This window comes from Scardinius erythrophthalmus (assembly GCF_964197995.2).
Source record: "Scardinius erythrophthalmus genome assembly, chromosome: 10".
NCBI classification, from domain to species: Eukaryota; Metazoa; Chordata; class Actinopteri; order Cypriniformes; family Leuciscidae; genus Scardinius; species Scardinius erythrophthalmus.
In genome coordinates, this window is record NC_138230.1 from 183588 (window position 1) to 200105 (window position 16518).

The 16518-nt window shown below is 41.0% G+C and overlaps 1 protein-coding gene across 2 annotated transcripts in view; it reads right to left on the reverse strand.

The window, feature by feature from the left end:
* Positions 1–14209, reverse strand: part of slc9a1b (solute carrier family 9 member A1b) — a 38253-nt gene extending 24044 nt beyond the window's left edge. The window contains exons 1-2 of one of the 2 annotated variants that reach the window (XM_081375990.1): positions 13902–14209; positions 9471–9928 (exon numbers count right to left, since the gene is read on the reverse strand). In XM_081375990.1, coding sequence (XP_081232116.1) covers positions 9471–9928; positions 13902–14085 — 642 coding nt within the window. In that variant the 5' untranslated portion in view covers positions 14086–14209. The remainder of the gene's footprint in view (positions 1–9470; positions 9929–13901) is intronic. The other variant, XM_081375991.1, reaches the window with a different exon arrangement.
* Between the last annotated feature and the right edge of the window lie 2309 nt (positions 14210–16518).

Consider the following 16518-nt stretch of genomic DNA (forward strand, 5'->3'; position numbering starts at 1 on the left):
AGGATGAGAACGAGGAAGAGCAGGTGTATAAGGAGGAAGAGTGTGTGTGTAAGAGGAGGTGAACGAGGATGAGGACGAGGACGAGGAAGAGCTTCAGTGAGGAGTGTGTGAGCTTCAGTGAGGAGTGTGTGAGCTTCAGTGGGGAATGTGTGAGCTTCAGTGAGAAGTGTGTGAGCTTCAGTGAGGAGTGTGTGAGCTTCAGTGGGGAGTGTGTGAGCTTCAGTGGGGAGTGTGTGAGCTTCAGTGGGGAGTGTGTGAGCTTCAGTGAGGAGTGTGTGAGCTTCAGTGAGGAGTGTGTGAGCTTCAGTGAGGAGTGTGTGAGCGTCATTAGATCACTCACACCTAAGGCATTTATTGTAAATGAAATAGTCACAGATAATAGCTTCTATGTACTTTGCCTTACTGAAACCTGGCTTAAACCAAATGATTATTTCGGTCTAAATGAGTCTACTCCATCAGGATACTGTTATAAGCATGAGCCCCATCTGATTGGTCGTGGCGGCGGTGTTGCAACAATCTATAGAGATATTCTCAATGTTACTCAGAAAACGGGTTACAAGTTTAATTCGTTTGAAGTACTTGTACCAAATGTTACGCTCTTAGATGTTAGAAAAACATCCCTATTATCTCTAGCCTTGGCTACCGTATATAGACCGCCAGGGCCTTATGCTGATTTCCTAAAAGAGTTTGCAGATTTTCTCTCAGATCTATAGGTCAATGTCGATAAAGCATTAATTGTTGGAGATTTTAACATACACGTAGATAATCCAAATGATGCGTTAGGGGCTGCGTTTACAGATTTATTAAACTCCTTTGGGGTCAAGCAAAACGTTACCGGACTAGGCATGTGCCGGTATTCGGTAATGCGATAAATCGCGGTAATAAATATGCACGATATTGTTATAGCGGGCACTTCAAAATACCGTGAAAAATAATAGATCTGAATTTAGATTTTTAGAACGCGCATTATAGCTTATTTTCCATCAACCGCTTAAACAAACACTGCGCGAAACACGTGCGCACTCTGATGTAAACAATCGCCACGTGTATAAGCATGCGGCCGGTGCGCACTTCTAGTCTAATGTAAACAGTCCTCACACGCCGCCGCCTCTATGGCCGCCGCCGATCTATCCGGATCCATCCCGCTTCTAAAAGCAGAGCTGCCAACTCGACGCATTCAGCGCGAGACTCTTCACACGCTCACGCCACACATCCGTTTCCTCACGCAGAGAAAAATCGTGGAGCAAAGAGGACACGAAGACCGTCAAACAAGACAGAGCAGGTTACTTTTGATATGAAACAGGAGAACAATTGTGTCACAGAACGTTACATTTAAACCATTTAATGACCAGCAGCATGTTAGATGACTAAAACAAATAGATAAAGAGGAGTATTTTGCTGAATATGTGCACTGCACTTTTTTACATATTTATTTTTACTTGTGTCATTACATAATTGTTATTATAATAAAAACCACATTATATTTGATTTAATTAGTTATTTGTAACCTTTAATAATACCAGCTGATAGGGCTTTATATGGTTACATAGCATTATGTGAGATTTTTTTTTTTCATGAGAAAAAAATAACATGTGGGCTATCTACTGTAGCCTTCCTAATATTTATCCAAAATTAGTCAATACTGAATCAAGATTTAAATCAAATTCCAAGTATTGTATTGAAATCGTTAAATTTGTGTTAAGCAATACAAACAGTAGCCTACCAGTCATAGTATCATGTAATCATTGTAACATGTTGTCTTTTTTTACAGTCTATGGTTGTCACTAAACTTAATAAAATTCAGTTTAGTTACCAAATGTTTTGACAATCACAATTACACCTTGTGAGCCAAGTTTTATTTTAGTTTATTTTTACCCCCCCAATTAAATTAAAATTAAAATATCGTGATAATACCGTATACCGTGATAAAAGCTCACTCAATTAATCACAGCATGAAAATGTGATACCGGCACATGCCTATACCGGACCAACTCATCGTTTTAATCATACACTCGATTTAATTATATCACATGGAACCGATCCAACCGATATAGATATCATTCCACAAAGTGATGATATCACTGACCATTACATGGTAACTTGCATATTAAGTACTCCTGTAATATATCATGCTGCGCCGCGTTATCGACCAGGCAGAACAATCCTTCCATCCACCATAGATAATTTTTCAAATTGCTTATTTGATCTGTCTCAGCTGCTCAGTGAACCCAAACAAACAGATGAACTAGACGAATTAACTAGCACTATGAGCACCATTCTCTCTGGAAAATTGGATATTGTTGCACCCATTAGATTAAAAAAGGTCAGAGAGAAAAGTAAAGCACCATGGTACAACAATACTATGCATGTTCTAAAGAGAGAAACCCGTAATTTAGAGCGTAAATGGAAGCAAACTAATTTAGAGGTTTTTAGAATCGCTTGGAAAGACAGTATGTCACGTTATAAAAAGGCCCTAAAAGTGGCCAGGGCTGAGGACCTCCGCAAACTAATAGAAAACAACCAAAACAATCCTAGGTTTTTATTTAACACCGTGGCTAGACTAACAAATAAACAGATGTCACCTGAACAAAATATTCCGTTACAGTTTAGTAGTAATGATTTCATGAAGTTCTTCACTGAGAAAATAGAAAACATCAGAACCGCCTCAATTATCACCCCGCAAGAACAATTACAGTGCTTTACAACTATAGAACAAAAAGAGTTAAATAAACTTTTCACTTCATCTAAAACAACAACATGTTTATTAGATCCCATACCAACTAAACTATTGAAAGAAGTGTTACCTGTAGTGGAAGAGCCTCTCCTCAATATTATTAACTCATCTTTATCTTTAGGTCATGTTCCACAAACATTTAAACTGGCAGTTATAAAACATCTCATTAAGAAACCACAATTAGACCCACATAATCTAGCAAATTATAGACCCATTTCAAATCTTCCTTTTATGTCTAAAATACTAGAAAAAGTTGTGTCCGCTCAAATGGGCTCTTTCTTGCAAGAAAATGACATCTATGAAAAGTTTCAGTCTGGATTCAGGCCGCACCATAGCACTGAAACTGCGCTCGTTAAAATCACAAATGATTTACTATTAGCTTCTGACCAAGGCTGTATCTCAATACTAGTTTTACTTGATCTTAGTGCTGCGTTCGATACTATAGATCACACAATACTCTTAGATCGACTACAAAATTATACTGGTGTTCAAGGACAAGCATTAAGCTGGTTCAGATCATACTTATCTGACCGCTACCATTTTGTCTATTTAAATGGAGAAAAATCGATCATAACTCCAGTAAACTATGGAGTGCCGCAGGGATCTGTGTTGGGCCCTCTATTATTCTCAATATATATGCTACCACTTGGAAATATTATAAGGAAACATGGAATTAGTTTCCATTGTTATGCTGATGACACTCAAATACATATTTCATCACGGCCAGATGAAAACGCTAAATTATCCAAATTGACAGAGTGTGTTAAAGATATAAAAGATTGGATGACGCGCAATTTTCTTTTATTAAATCCAGACAAGACAGAGGTGCTAATCATCGGTTCAAAAAACCGCCCACAAAACCTTTCATACTACAACTTTAACATAGTAGGATGTCCTGTTACTTTATCATCTACAGTAAAAGACCTGGGTGTTATACTAGACTGCAACCTGTCTTTTGAAAATCATATTTCATATGTTACAAGAACAGCCTTTTTCCACCTTAGAAACATTGCTAAGCTACGTAACATGCTATCAGTTTCTGATGCAGAAAAGTTAGTTCATGCGTTCATGACTTCGAGACTAGATTACTGTAATGCTTTATTAGCCGGTTGTCCTGCATCCTCAATAAACAAGCTACAGTTAGTCCAAAATGCAGCCGCTAGAGTTCTAACTAGATCAAGAAAATATGATCATATAACACAGATTTTATCATCACTACATTGGTTACCTATAAAGTTCCGTATTAATTACAAGTAGACATGTGCCGGTATTCGGTAATGCGATAAATTGCGGTAATGAATATGCATGATATTTTTATCGCGGGCACTTCAAAATACCGTGAAAATAATAGATCAGAATTTATATTTATAGAACGCGCATTAGCTTATTTTCCATCAACCAATCCCCACATGAAGCGCTGTGTGCATGCGGCAGTGCGCACTCTAGTCTAATGTAAACAATCCTCACAAGGAGAAGAAGCACGGCGGAAGGAGGAACGCTGCCGACGATTTATCCCCCCTCTAAAAGCAGGGCTGTCAACTCTACGCATTCAGTGTGATACTCACGCAATCGACACTTTTCACACGCTCTCACGCCACACATTCATTTTCTCACTCAGAGAAAAATCGCGGAGAAAAGAGTACACTGACATCGCCAGACTAGACAGAGCAGGTTACTTTTGAAAATTCTCAGCTCTCATGTTCTGTCCATTTTATTACGAATACAGACAATAAATACCGTTTTGGTGCTTGTAAATGTGACGTGACCGATCGCTGTAGCGCCTCAGTTCAAGTAAAACGATCATCTGCTACTTTTTATTTAAAGATACAGTACAACTTACCGAAAGGTATTTATGCCTCACACATAATATCGATCAATCAATGTTTTTCAACCACGGAAAGAGGTCAATAAAACTGCAGGTGAACAATTATGTCACAGAACGTTACATTTACCTCAGGAAAGCCATTTAATGACCAACACGTAGATGACTAGAAAAAAATTGCTATAGAGAGGAGTATTTTGCTAAATATGTGCACTAGTGTTGTCAAAAGACCCGGTACTTCGGTACCAAGTCGGTACTATTTTTTTTTTAAACGTCACGGTACCAGGTTTTCTCAAACCCGGTACTTGATGCGCGTGCATGCCCGAAGCGCGTGCGGTTGCGTCCTCTTTATAAAAGCGCTGATGCCGATCGGCGGTGCTGCTGCTGTTGTGGTGCTGATGTTTTTGCGCGTGCAGATACGTTATTTCAAATGGCGCGCGGCAAGCGCACTCATAATAGAAGCGGCGCGCTCGTTTTTCCATGTGCGCCTGTGTTCATGAATGCATAGCAACGACAGACGCCACAGGAGTACAAACGCTTGTGCGATCTGCGCTCTCCATGACGACGAGGAACTCTTAGCAGGTTTAAAAAGCCCTTTAAAAGTTAAATATGAATGCAGTTTTGGATTAAATAAAAGTATAGTCAAGTCAAATAAAACATATATTGTATCTCCTGTATAGTTTGGTAATGCTACAATAAGATACCATTCATTAACATTACTCAATGCGTTATCTAACATAACACATTGAGTGAACAATATATTTTTACAACATTAATTAATGTTTGTGAATGTTATTTAATACAAACACTTGATTGGTCATGTTTGTTCACTTCATTCATTGTGCATTAAATAATGTTAACAGAAATAATGTTAACTTTTGATTTTAAAAATGTATTTTAAAATTAACCCCTAAAGGAGAATAATTGCGACAGTATATAACTATTGTTTTTTTGTTAGGTCATTTTATCTAATGTTATCTAACAAATGGAATCTTGTTTTAAAGTGTTTTTAATACTACAGTTTCCATCTTTGTAACTGTGATATACACTTTAATATAATTATGTAAATTTAATCTAAATTAAGCTTTGGTACCGAAATTGGTACAGAGAACCGTGGATTTTCACTGGTATCGGTACCGAATACTGAAATTTTGGTACCGTGACAACACTAATGTGCACTATATTACATTTGTATTATATTTTTACTTGTGTCATAATTTATTATAATGAAAACCAAATTATATTTAATTTAATTTGTTCATTTTTAACCTTTAATAATTATAGCAATTAAAATACTGTGATAATACCGAATACCGTGATAAAAGCTCAATCAATTAATCGCAGCATGAAAATTTGATACCGGCACATGCCTAATTACAAGGTATTGCTACTGACTTATAAAGCCCTAAACGGCTTAGCTCCAGTCTATTTAACGGATCTTCTATCGCCCAATAATCCATTGCGCTCTTTAAGATCACTAAATTCGAGGCTTTCGGTCATACCTAGGATATCCAGATCCACCAAAGGAGGGAGAGCATTTTCACATTTAGCTCCAAAACTCTGGAATAGTCTTCCTGATACTGTTCGTTGCTCAGACTCGCTCTCCCAGTTTAAAACTAGATTAAAGACGCATCTCTTCAGCCAGGCATTCATACTTTTAATCCTACAGTTAAATCCGGTCTCTACTTCATAAACGCCAGAGGAGAACTGGCCCCCGACTGAGCCTGGGTTCTCCCAAGGTTTTTTTTTTCTCCATTAGGTCACCTGATGGAGTTTTTCGGATCCTTGCCACTGTTGCCTTTGGCTTGCTCAGTTGGGGATATTTGGGGATATTTAATTTAATTAATCAATCAACGATACTATTGATCAGCATTACCAAACGTGGATGTTTTCCACTAGAAACAAACATTGATGTATTATTTTAATTTAATATTGTGAAGCTGCTTTGATACAATCTGTATTGTGAAAAGCACTATATAAATAGACTTGACTTGACTTGACTTGACTTGAGTGAGGAGTGTTTGAGCTTCAGTGAGGAGTGTGTGAGCTTCACTGAGGAGTGTATGAGCTTCAGTGAGGAGTGTGTGGAGTGTGTGAGCTTCAGTGAGGAGTGTGTGGAGTGTGTGAGCTTCAGTGGGGAGTGTGTGAGCGTCAGTGGGGAGTGTGTGTGAGCTTCAGTGAGGAGTGTGTGAGCTTCAGTGAGGAGTGTGTGAGCTTCAGTGAGGAGTGTGTGAGCTTCAGTGAGGAGTGTGTGGAGTGTGTGAGCTTCAGTGAGGAGTGTGTGAGCTTCAGTGAGAAGTGTGTGGAGTGTGTGAGCTTCAGTGAGGAGTGTGTGGAGTGTGTGAGCTTCAGTGGGAGTGTGTGGAGTGTGTGAGCTTCAGTGGGGAGTGTGTGAGCGTCAGTGGGGAGTGTGTGGAGTGTGTGAGCTTCAGTGAGGAGTGTGTGGAGTGTGTGAGCTTCAGTGGGGAGTGTGTGGAGTGTGTGAGCTTCAGTGGGGAGTGTGTGAGCTTCAGTGGGGAGTGTGTGAGCTTCAGTGAGGAGTGTGTGAGCTTGAGTCGCGTTTGTGTAAGCTTCAGTGAGGAGTGTGTGAGCTTCAGTGAGGAGTGTGTGAGCTTCAGTGAGGAGTGTGTGAGCTTCAGTGAGGAGTGTGTGGAGTGTGTGAGCTTCAGTGGGGAGTGTGTGTGAGCTTTAGTGGGGAGTGTGTGAGCTTCAGTGAGGAGTGTGTGAGCTTCAGAGATGAGTGTGTGAGCTTCAGTGAGGAGTGTGTAAGCTTCAGAGAGGAGCTCAGAGAGGAGTGTGTGAGCTTCAGAGAGGAGTGTGTGAGCTGGTTCATCATCATCAATCACTGAGGCCATCCTTAAAAATATTCTTGTTTGCCATAACATCGACCGACCTTGTCAATTTAAGACCGACCCAGTTATTATTTTTTTCCTTTTTGGTCCGACCGACTTGCCGGTTGTAAACTTGCGTTAAGAATGACCAATTTTTTTGTACTCTTCAAACAACTAATACAAATGCAATAAAATAATATTAATTATATTTTAGTGAGTATTGTGAATAGGCCTACATACAAATGTAGGCTACGTTCTTTATTTTAAAAAATAACCTGTGGCGTCATCTAGGATTATTATACAGATGGGACAGTTCTCTGTTACGGACGTGAGCGCTCTGAAAGCGGCACTAAAAAACTGCTTTAAACTTTCACAGAGACCTCAAACAGGCATTTAAAACACTAAATATTAAGGATTGGCATATCAAGCAAAATAATATTCGATGATTGTTTGAAAATCGTACCTCCCCCCCACATGCTCACCGGCAAGACGGCATTCGTTCAAATCCCACTCCGACATTCAATTTCTCCATACTGTAGGCTAATAGGCCTATGTGTTGTAGCCTAGTCAGTAAAGAAAACGTTTTAGTTTCATATTTATGTTAAATAAAATATATATATATTTTTATTTAATCTATGTTGATTATATGAAAAGTGAAAAGCAAGAGTAAGATCATAAGATGCGCAATATATCGAGAGACAAATGGAGTGGGCAGACATGATTTTTTGACCACTTATTCATTAAGTTTGTTTTTGTAGAAAGCCTTTCTTTAAAGTGAATTTCGTTTTGTATTAATTGTATCTTAATTTTAATCAATGTTTCATCAACCAATTGCCTGGATATAATAAATAAGAAGTAAAAGATAGCAGGCAATATAATCAGGACACGGAGGTGCCGGCGCGTGAACTGGAGCTCGTCTCATAAATGAGCCGAAACTCAGCATATAAGCTACTTGCCTCACAGACCTGAGACATATATAGAAAGCTTGAAATGTCCACTTTTAAACAGAACAATTCAAAACGAAAGAAAACAGACTGCTCTCTGCTTATGTAATCCGTATGAAATGTGCATTTCTCTCTGGCGCGTTCACTACCGAAGATCGCGAGTCAGCATCGTCAACTGACACTGACACAGAAAACACTAATTTATTAACAAACAATTGAAATGTCTCCTTGCTATATTTGACACATTTATAATCATTACTTTTGCCAGTTCTTTGTGACAGCTTTTAGGTGCGTTATTGGCAGCACCACCCTTACATGTTACATGAACGGGTCACCACCGCTCAACAGTTAATATTGTTCTTTGGTGTTCAGTTTATACAGGTTTTTCAAATGTCATTTAATAAAAAAAATTTTTTTCTCAAAATCTCTCTCTTTTTTCTCTCGACGCCACTTTAACTTGGCACAAAGTTCTGGAAAAACTATCAGTGATGTCACAATATGCAAATTTGTTTAAATTCATACCTACGTAATCACCATGACCAAATTGTACTTTTTTTTTTAAGGGCCGTACACACCGGTACGAATATCGGCACCTCGTCTTATTTCTTCCCGGCAGTGTTTAGACGCTACTCGGCATATATCTTCTTCGTCGTTACGTATGTGTGCTCGGCAAGACCGTTTTGTGTTTATGAGCGCTCCCAAGTTGTGTTTTACTGTAACTTCAGAAGCTCCAGACACGTGAGCAAAAGCGCCAATCTCATTGGTCGGGTAGTTTTTGACGCGGTGCGTCAAACCAAAAAAACGAACCCAAGGCGTTTTTTTAAATGGCGCTTTTACGCGTGGCGTTTTCCGTGCCGGTGTGCACACTCACATTGGCACCCTTCGTTTAGTCACGAGGCGTTAAACGTCGGCGGCCCGGTGTGAACAGGCCTTTACACTGAATCTTGAAAGAAAAATATAGACCTACCTAAGGACCTTTTTTTTTGCTGTTACTGCAAACCAAAATATTTTTAAGGATGGCCTGAGCGAAACACTGTGACGTTTTCACTGATCTGTCAGATCGAGCTTCTGACTGATGAAGACGAGGGACAGTTTGGGAAACTCTTGAAAGGTTTCAGCTGCAGATTCGTCATTCTCACCACGGTCACGGCGTCGTTCAGCAGAGACTCCCCGAACACTAGAATGTGCAGAAGCTCGTTGATGTGTATCTCCTGGAAGACGGCGAGCACCGCCACGGGATCCACGGCGGAGACGATGGAGGAGAACAGCAGACAGGACAGCAGACCCACCGAGGCCAGGCGCTCCTCCAGCCGACACACACCGTACAGCACCGCACCCATGAAGAACGCGTTCCACAGCGTCCCCACCACCGCGAACATCAGGATGGTGCCGGCGTTCTCGGAGAAGGGCCTGATGGGAAGGAAGTATCCGGCATCCAGGATGATGGGCGGCAGCAGACACAAGAAGAAGAGCTGAGAGTCGAGGACCGGAACATTCCCGCCCAGCACACGGATCAGACCCCCGACCAGCAGCCCCACCACGATCAGCAGACAGCTCTCAGGAACCACAGCGGACACATGCGGGATCAGGTGGAAGCCTGACCACAGACACACACACACACACACACACACACACACACAGACACAGACACACACACAGACAGACACAGACACAGACACACACACACACACACACACACACACACACACACACACACACACACACACACAGACAGACACAGACACAGACACAGACACAGACACAGACACACACACAGACACACACACAGACACACACACAGACAGACACAGACACAGACACACACACACACACACACAGACAGACACACAGACAGACACAGACACAGACACAGACACAGACACACACACACACAGACACACAGACACACACACACACAGACACACACACAGACATAGACACAGACACACAGACACACACACACACACACACACACACACACACAGACACACACAGACAGACACAGACACAGACACAGACACAGACACACACACACACACACACACACACACACACACACACACACAGACAGACACAGACACACACACAGACACATACACACACACACAGACACACACACACAGAGACACACACACACACACACACACACACACACACACACAAACACAAACACACACACACAGACACAGACACACAGACACACAGACACACACACACACACACACACACACAGACAGACAGACACACACACAGACAGACACAGACACAGACACACACACACAAACACATATACACATACACATAGACACAGACACACACACACACACACACACACACACACACACACACACACACACACACACACACACAGACAGACAGACAGACAGACAGACACACACAAAGACAGACACACACACAGACACACACACAGACACACACACAGACACACACACAGACAGACACACAGACACAGACACACAGACACACACACACACACACACAGACACAGACACAGACACACACACAGACACACACACACACACACACACACACACACAGACAGACACAAACACATATACACATACACATAGACACAGACACACACACACACACACACACACACACACACACACACAGACAGACACACACAGACACACACACACACACACACACACACAGACAGACAGACACACAGACAGACAGACACACACAGACAGACACACACACACACACACACACACACACACACACACACACATCAATGTAAAATTTCTAATTCAGCAGCACCATTAAAATACATACGCTGAGCAAAACACTTCAGAACGCTGCATTAAGAGCCTGATTGCTGATTTTCTATCAGGGTTAGTACTGGCTGCAGATAAAGGCCTAATTGTTGGTGATCTTCCTGATGAGTTTCATCTCGTCAGCATCCCAGATAGCTCAGAAGAACTCGATGTTGCAACAGAAACTATTAACTCTCTCTTTTCTAGCACTTTTGCAGACACAGTTTAAAGAAGATTAAAGAAAATAGTCCAACGCCGTGGTACAGCGAGCACACTCGGCCCTTAAGAGAGCAGCCAGAGAGATGGAGCGCAACTGGAAGAAAACAAAACTAGAGGTTTATCGCATTTTGTGCAGAGAGAGCTCGATTGCACACAGAGAGGCCTTAAAAACTGCTAGATCTTTTTTTTAGCCATCCTAGAAGAAAACAAACAAAACCCTAGGTATTTATTTGAAACAGTGGATAAACTAACGAGAAATAAAGCTTCAACTAGACCCTATACCGACTAAACTACTGAAAGAGATGCTTCCAGAGGTCATAGATCCTCTTCTCAATATCATTAATTCATCTTTGTCTCTAGGATACGTACCAAAAACTTTTAAGCTGGCTATGATTAAACCGCTTGTTAAAAAATAAATAATCTAACCCTAACCCTAGACATTATCTAGTCGCCGGAGTGAAGGGTAAGTCGCATATGCGAGTGATTTACTCGCAATGTAGAGAGTTGCTTCCCTTTACCTCTGCTGATTAAATGTTGTCAAAATGATTCCAGTTCGCATGCATACGTGGAAGTGACAAAACATTCTGTATTATGCAGGCCAGACAAGTAATTTGGCGATGTCAATTTGTAAATAAAAGACACACGCCTGCGCACATATGTACTCAAACACGCATATCTATAGACTAAACACATAATATTCATGAGCACGCCCTCAGTGTTTTCACAGATTCACGGTTTTAAAGTTTACTCAGAGATGATAACGTTTAATTTTTTTAAAAACTTGCAGCGTGGATCCTGATTCAAGGCTTGTGTTCTCGAGCTCCAAACACTGTTGTGTGAATGAGCCGGAGAGTGTTGAGTGTTTCCTGTGAGAACGGTGTGTGTGTTAACAAAGTTACAGTTTTTTTCGATTGCTAAACGACAGTGGGCACAACTGGACTCACATGTGCAGAACTCTAACTCCAGTCTGCACAGCAGCAGTTCATGTGGACCAAACTCTAGTTCGTTTTTCATTGCTTGAACACAGTTTTCAAAACTCTACACACTTATCCCATGACTTTAACCACAACCTGCACAACACTGTGGATTTACAGCACTTTGTTCAAATGCTAACACACTGCTGTCAAAACTGTGAACAGTTCGTCAACATCCTCTTCCTCTCTGGGCTGCACTGATAAATAAGTATTTATTTTATTAAATATGTGGCACCTTATTCTAATTCTACACTGTTGACTGATTTGTTATTACTATAAGGCCTATATTGCACTTTTCTTTTTCTTAAAGGTATAGCGGAGGATCTTTCCGAATTTTAGATAAGACCCGCCCTCTCCACTTTTTGAAAAGTTTGATTGATTCACCAGAATGATTGACAATTAGGAGGACCAATAGTATAGGTGATCCACCCGGAAGTAAAAAATCCTCCGCTATACCTTTAACATTATATCAAAAATGCATATAAACACAATCATGTCAGTAAAGTACTGTACATTGATCTAGAGAGCATGTGAATAATGGTTTATTTAATGGACAATGTAATGACGGCAGAGGGTTAGGGTTATGCATGCAATATATATTACAGATATTTAGGCTCAAAATTCAGACAATTCTGTGTCAAAATCAAACAATGTTTTCATATGAGAGAGCTGATTGAAACATCCCGTGTGCTTCTGTTGACATGACAAACAAACACCCACAGACAGTGTGTGTGTGTGTGTGTGTGTGTGTGTGTGTGTGTGTGTGTGTGTGTGTGTGTGTGTGAGAGTGTGTGTGTGTGTGAGAGAGAGAGAGAGAGAGAGAGAGAGAGAGAGAGAGAGAGAGAGTGTGTGTAAGAGTGTGTGTGTGTGTGTGTGTGTGTGTGTGTGTGTGTGTGTGTGTGTGTGTGTGTGTGTGAGAGAGAGAGAGTGTGTGTGTGTGTGTGTGTGTGTGTGTGAGTGAGTGAGTGTGAGAGAGAGAGAGAGAGAGTGTGTGTGTGCGCGTGTGTGTGAGTGAGTGAGTGAGTGAGTGAGTGAGTGAGTGAGAGAGAGAGAGAGAGAGTGAGAGTGTGTGTGTGTGTGTGTGTGTGTGTGTGTGTGTGTGTGTGTGTGTGTGTGTGTGTGTGTGTGTGTGTGTGTGTGTGTGTGTGCGTGGTTCAGCTCTATCTCCTCACACACACTTCTTCAATGCAGCTGGAGACTCAGATAAACTCTCATAATGAGTTCAGAGAGAAAAAGAGCCACTCACAACAAATACAAAGAATAAACTAAAGACCTGAACTAACACTAACCCTACACTAACACACACTAACCCTACACTAACACACACTAACCCTACACTAACACACACTAACACTAACACACACTAACACTGATACGAGCGAGTAATGCCTGTTTAAATGTGTTATCTCTGTTTGACAGAAACTCATACAGTTCAGACAGTATCAGTACAAACACAACCCTGTTGCCAAAATAAACAGCAGATCAGCAACATTTACTTCTACTAATAATCCTTACAATATGCGTGATTAACTGATATAATAATGATCATGATGATGAGAGTGTTTAACTGTAATACTGTGATGTAGTTTCTCACCCAGTTTCATGAGTGACGCGAGCAGAATCCAGAGCGAGACCTCGAACGGCATATGAACATAATCATAATTAATCGATATGACTGGAAAAACTCTCTGGACCTGATGATCCGAATGATTCTGATCACCAAACACGAATCCGCAACAGAAGCCCAGCAGCAGCAGCAGCGAGACCCTCATCTTCATCTTCACTCACTGACGAAAACCCGCACAAACTTCAAGAACGCGTGAATTCCATCGCGATGTTTCACCATGACAGCACGAGATCACACAGTTGATCTCTCTCTCTCTCTCTCTCTCTCTCTCTCTCTCTCTCTCTCTCTCTCTCTCTCTCTCTCTCTCTCTCTCACACACACACACACACACACACACACACACAGTTGATCTCTCTCTCTCTCTCACACACACACACACACACACACACACACACACACACACACACACACAGTTGATCTCTCTCTCTCACACACAGCATCTCACAGTGGAGTAACAAATATGTATTGTGTTTTACAAATATAAATAAATGAGCCAAGATAATATTTCACAAATAAATACAAACCATCCTGATCCTACAAATTGCATGTAACCTTTGAACAAATACCAAATCTAGTGCATACAAATGCACATCTGTCTGCTATGATTGTGTGACACTTGGCTTTTTATGAGATCTCTCGACTCGATTTTCTCACAAATGCAGTTGAGCAACTTCCTCTTCTATAACAGTAGATGGCGCTAAACTAGCGGATTAAAGGAGAACTCCGGTCAATTTTAACATTGAGCTCATTTTTTTGTACATTTGGAGTGCTGTCAATACAGAGAACAACGACAAAAATCGGTGTTGCCTACACCGTGTTATCCTCTTTTTAAAATTTGCACCCTGTTGCAGTGGCGGCTGGTGAAAAATATCTTAGGTGGGGCTGTCATATTCAGCCGGTTTCAGTAGTCTGGTAACCATGGGAGTATTAGGCCTACTTTCTGCCCTTAGTAGCCTATGTGTATTGTGCATTGATGTTTATTTTGTTGTATTCCTTAACCCAGTCCCAGTGGTTCTGCGCACCCTCACTCGTCACACCAAGGGACAATATTTGCCCCCTTAAATCGATTTTTTCAAGTGCATTTTTACCTTTACAAATACCTTTATAAAATAAATAATGCTTTGAATAAAAAAAAAAAAGTTAAATAGATAAATATGCAATGATGGTAAAAACGAAGTGATGCTTTTAAATATTAAATTAAAACCGCCAGTAGGTGGAGAGTCATCGAGTCATTCATTCAGTACCGAAGCAAGTGGCTGTATTTATGAACTAGATGTACCGCATCGCGGTACAAAATATGACCGCCGCTCAGGCCTGCACTGGCTTCCCACAAAAATAAATGACGTGGAGTAATTTGGCTGTATTGCGTGTTTATGTATATACCTAAAAAAAGTAGTAGTATGTGCATGTCTGTCTGTGTGTGTGTGTGTGTGTGTGTGTGTGTGTGTGTGTGTGTGTGTATGTGTGTGTGTTTGTGTATGTGTGTGTGTGTGTGTGTGTGTGTGTGTGTGTGTGTGTGTGTGTCTGTGCGTGTATGTATGTGTGCGTACATGTGTGCGTGTGTGTGTTTGTGTGTGTGTGTCTGTGCATGTGGATTTGTATATGTGTGTGTATGGGTGTGTGTCTGTGCGTGTGGATGTCAGTGTGTGTGCATGCTTGCGTTTGTTTGTATTCCTGCATGTGTGTGTGTGACAGTATCATCCTAAACCAGCAACCCTTCGCTCAACAGCACCATCTACAGGCCGATGAGTGTACAGTCACTAAATGTGCACATAAATGAATTTATTTTATACCCCCCCATGGATGAAATTCTACAAAACTTAGCAGAGGATACCCCCAGAGGATGTCAAGTTAATCATACACATGAAATATGGTGCAGTTCTGAACATCTCCACTGAAGATAGGGGCGATTAAAGCAGAATAATATTGCATTTTCATTTTTTATGGGAGGGGCGCAAATCACAAATGAGTGATTATAGGCTAGGTTGATGTGGGCCCTTAAGAGCAACATACCATAAAAATTTCTTCATCCTCGGTGCCACGGTTCAGGTAGTTATTTAGGAAAAACTGCATTTTTTTGGGGTTTGGGGGGCCCAGCTCGGGGGGGGGGAGTGGCCCCCGGGGACCAAACGAAATTTTTCCGTAGAAGTCTAGTGGGGCTACATGTCCACCAAATTTCATGTTCCCCGGTGCTTCGGTGTCCCTGGTATTGTTGACGAAAAATTCAGTAAGGTGACGAAAAAAAAAAAAAAAAACTTTGACAATCCCCATATGACCGCTTTCGCTATAGCTACGCTAGCGGCGGTCATAATTAATCATAGAATCATTGACTCTAAAGATTCGTTCACAATCATTGCTGTGTGCTGCAGTTCTGCTGTGGCTTTCATTGGAGCTATTAATTTATTGTAAAAAATACTGACAACAAGTGATGAAAATAAACATCACTTAATATTAATATTTCGTTTGTTGAACTGTTGTATAAAATCAGTCACATTTGCAATCGTGTGGATCTTCATATAATGTGATCATCATTAAACACAGGAACTCACACAGGGTATGTCTTTGTATCGAAGAGAGTTTGAAT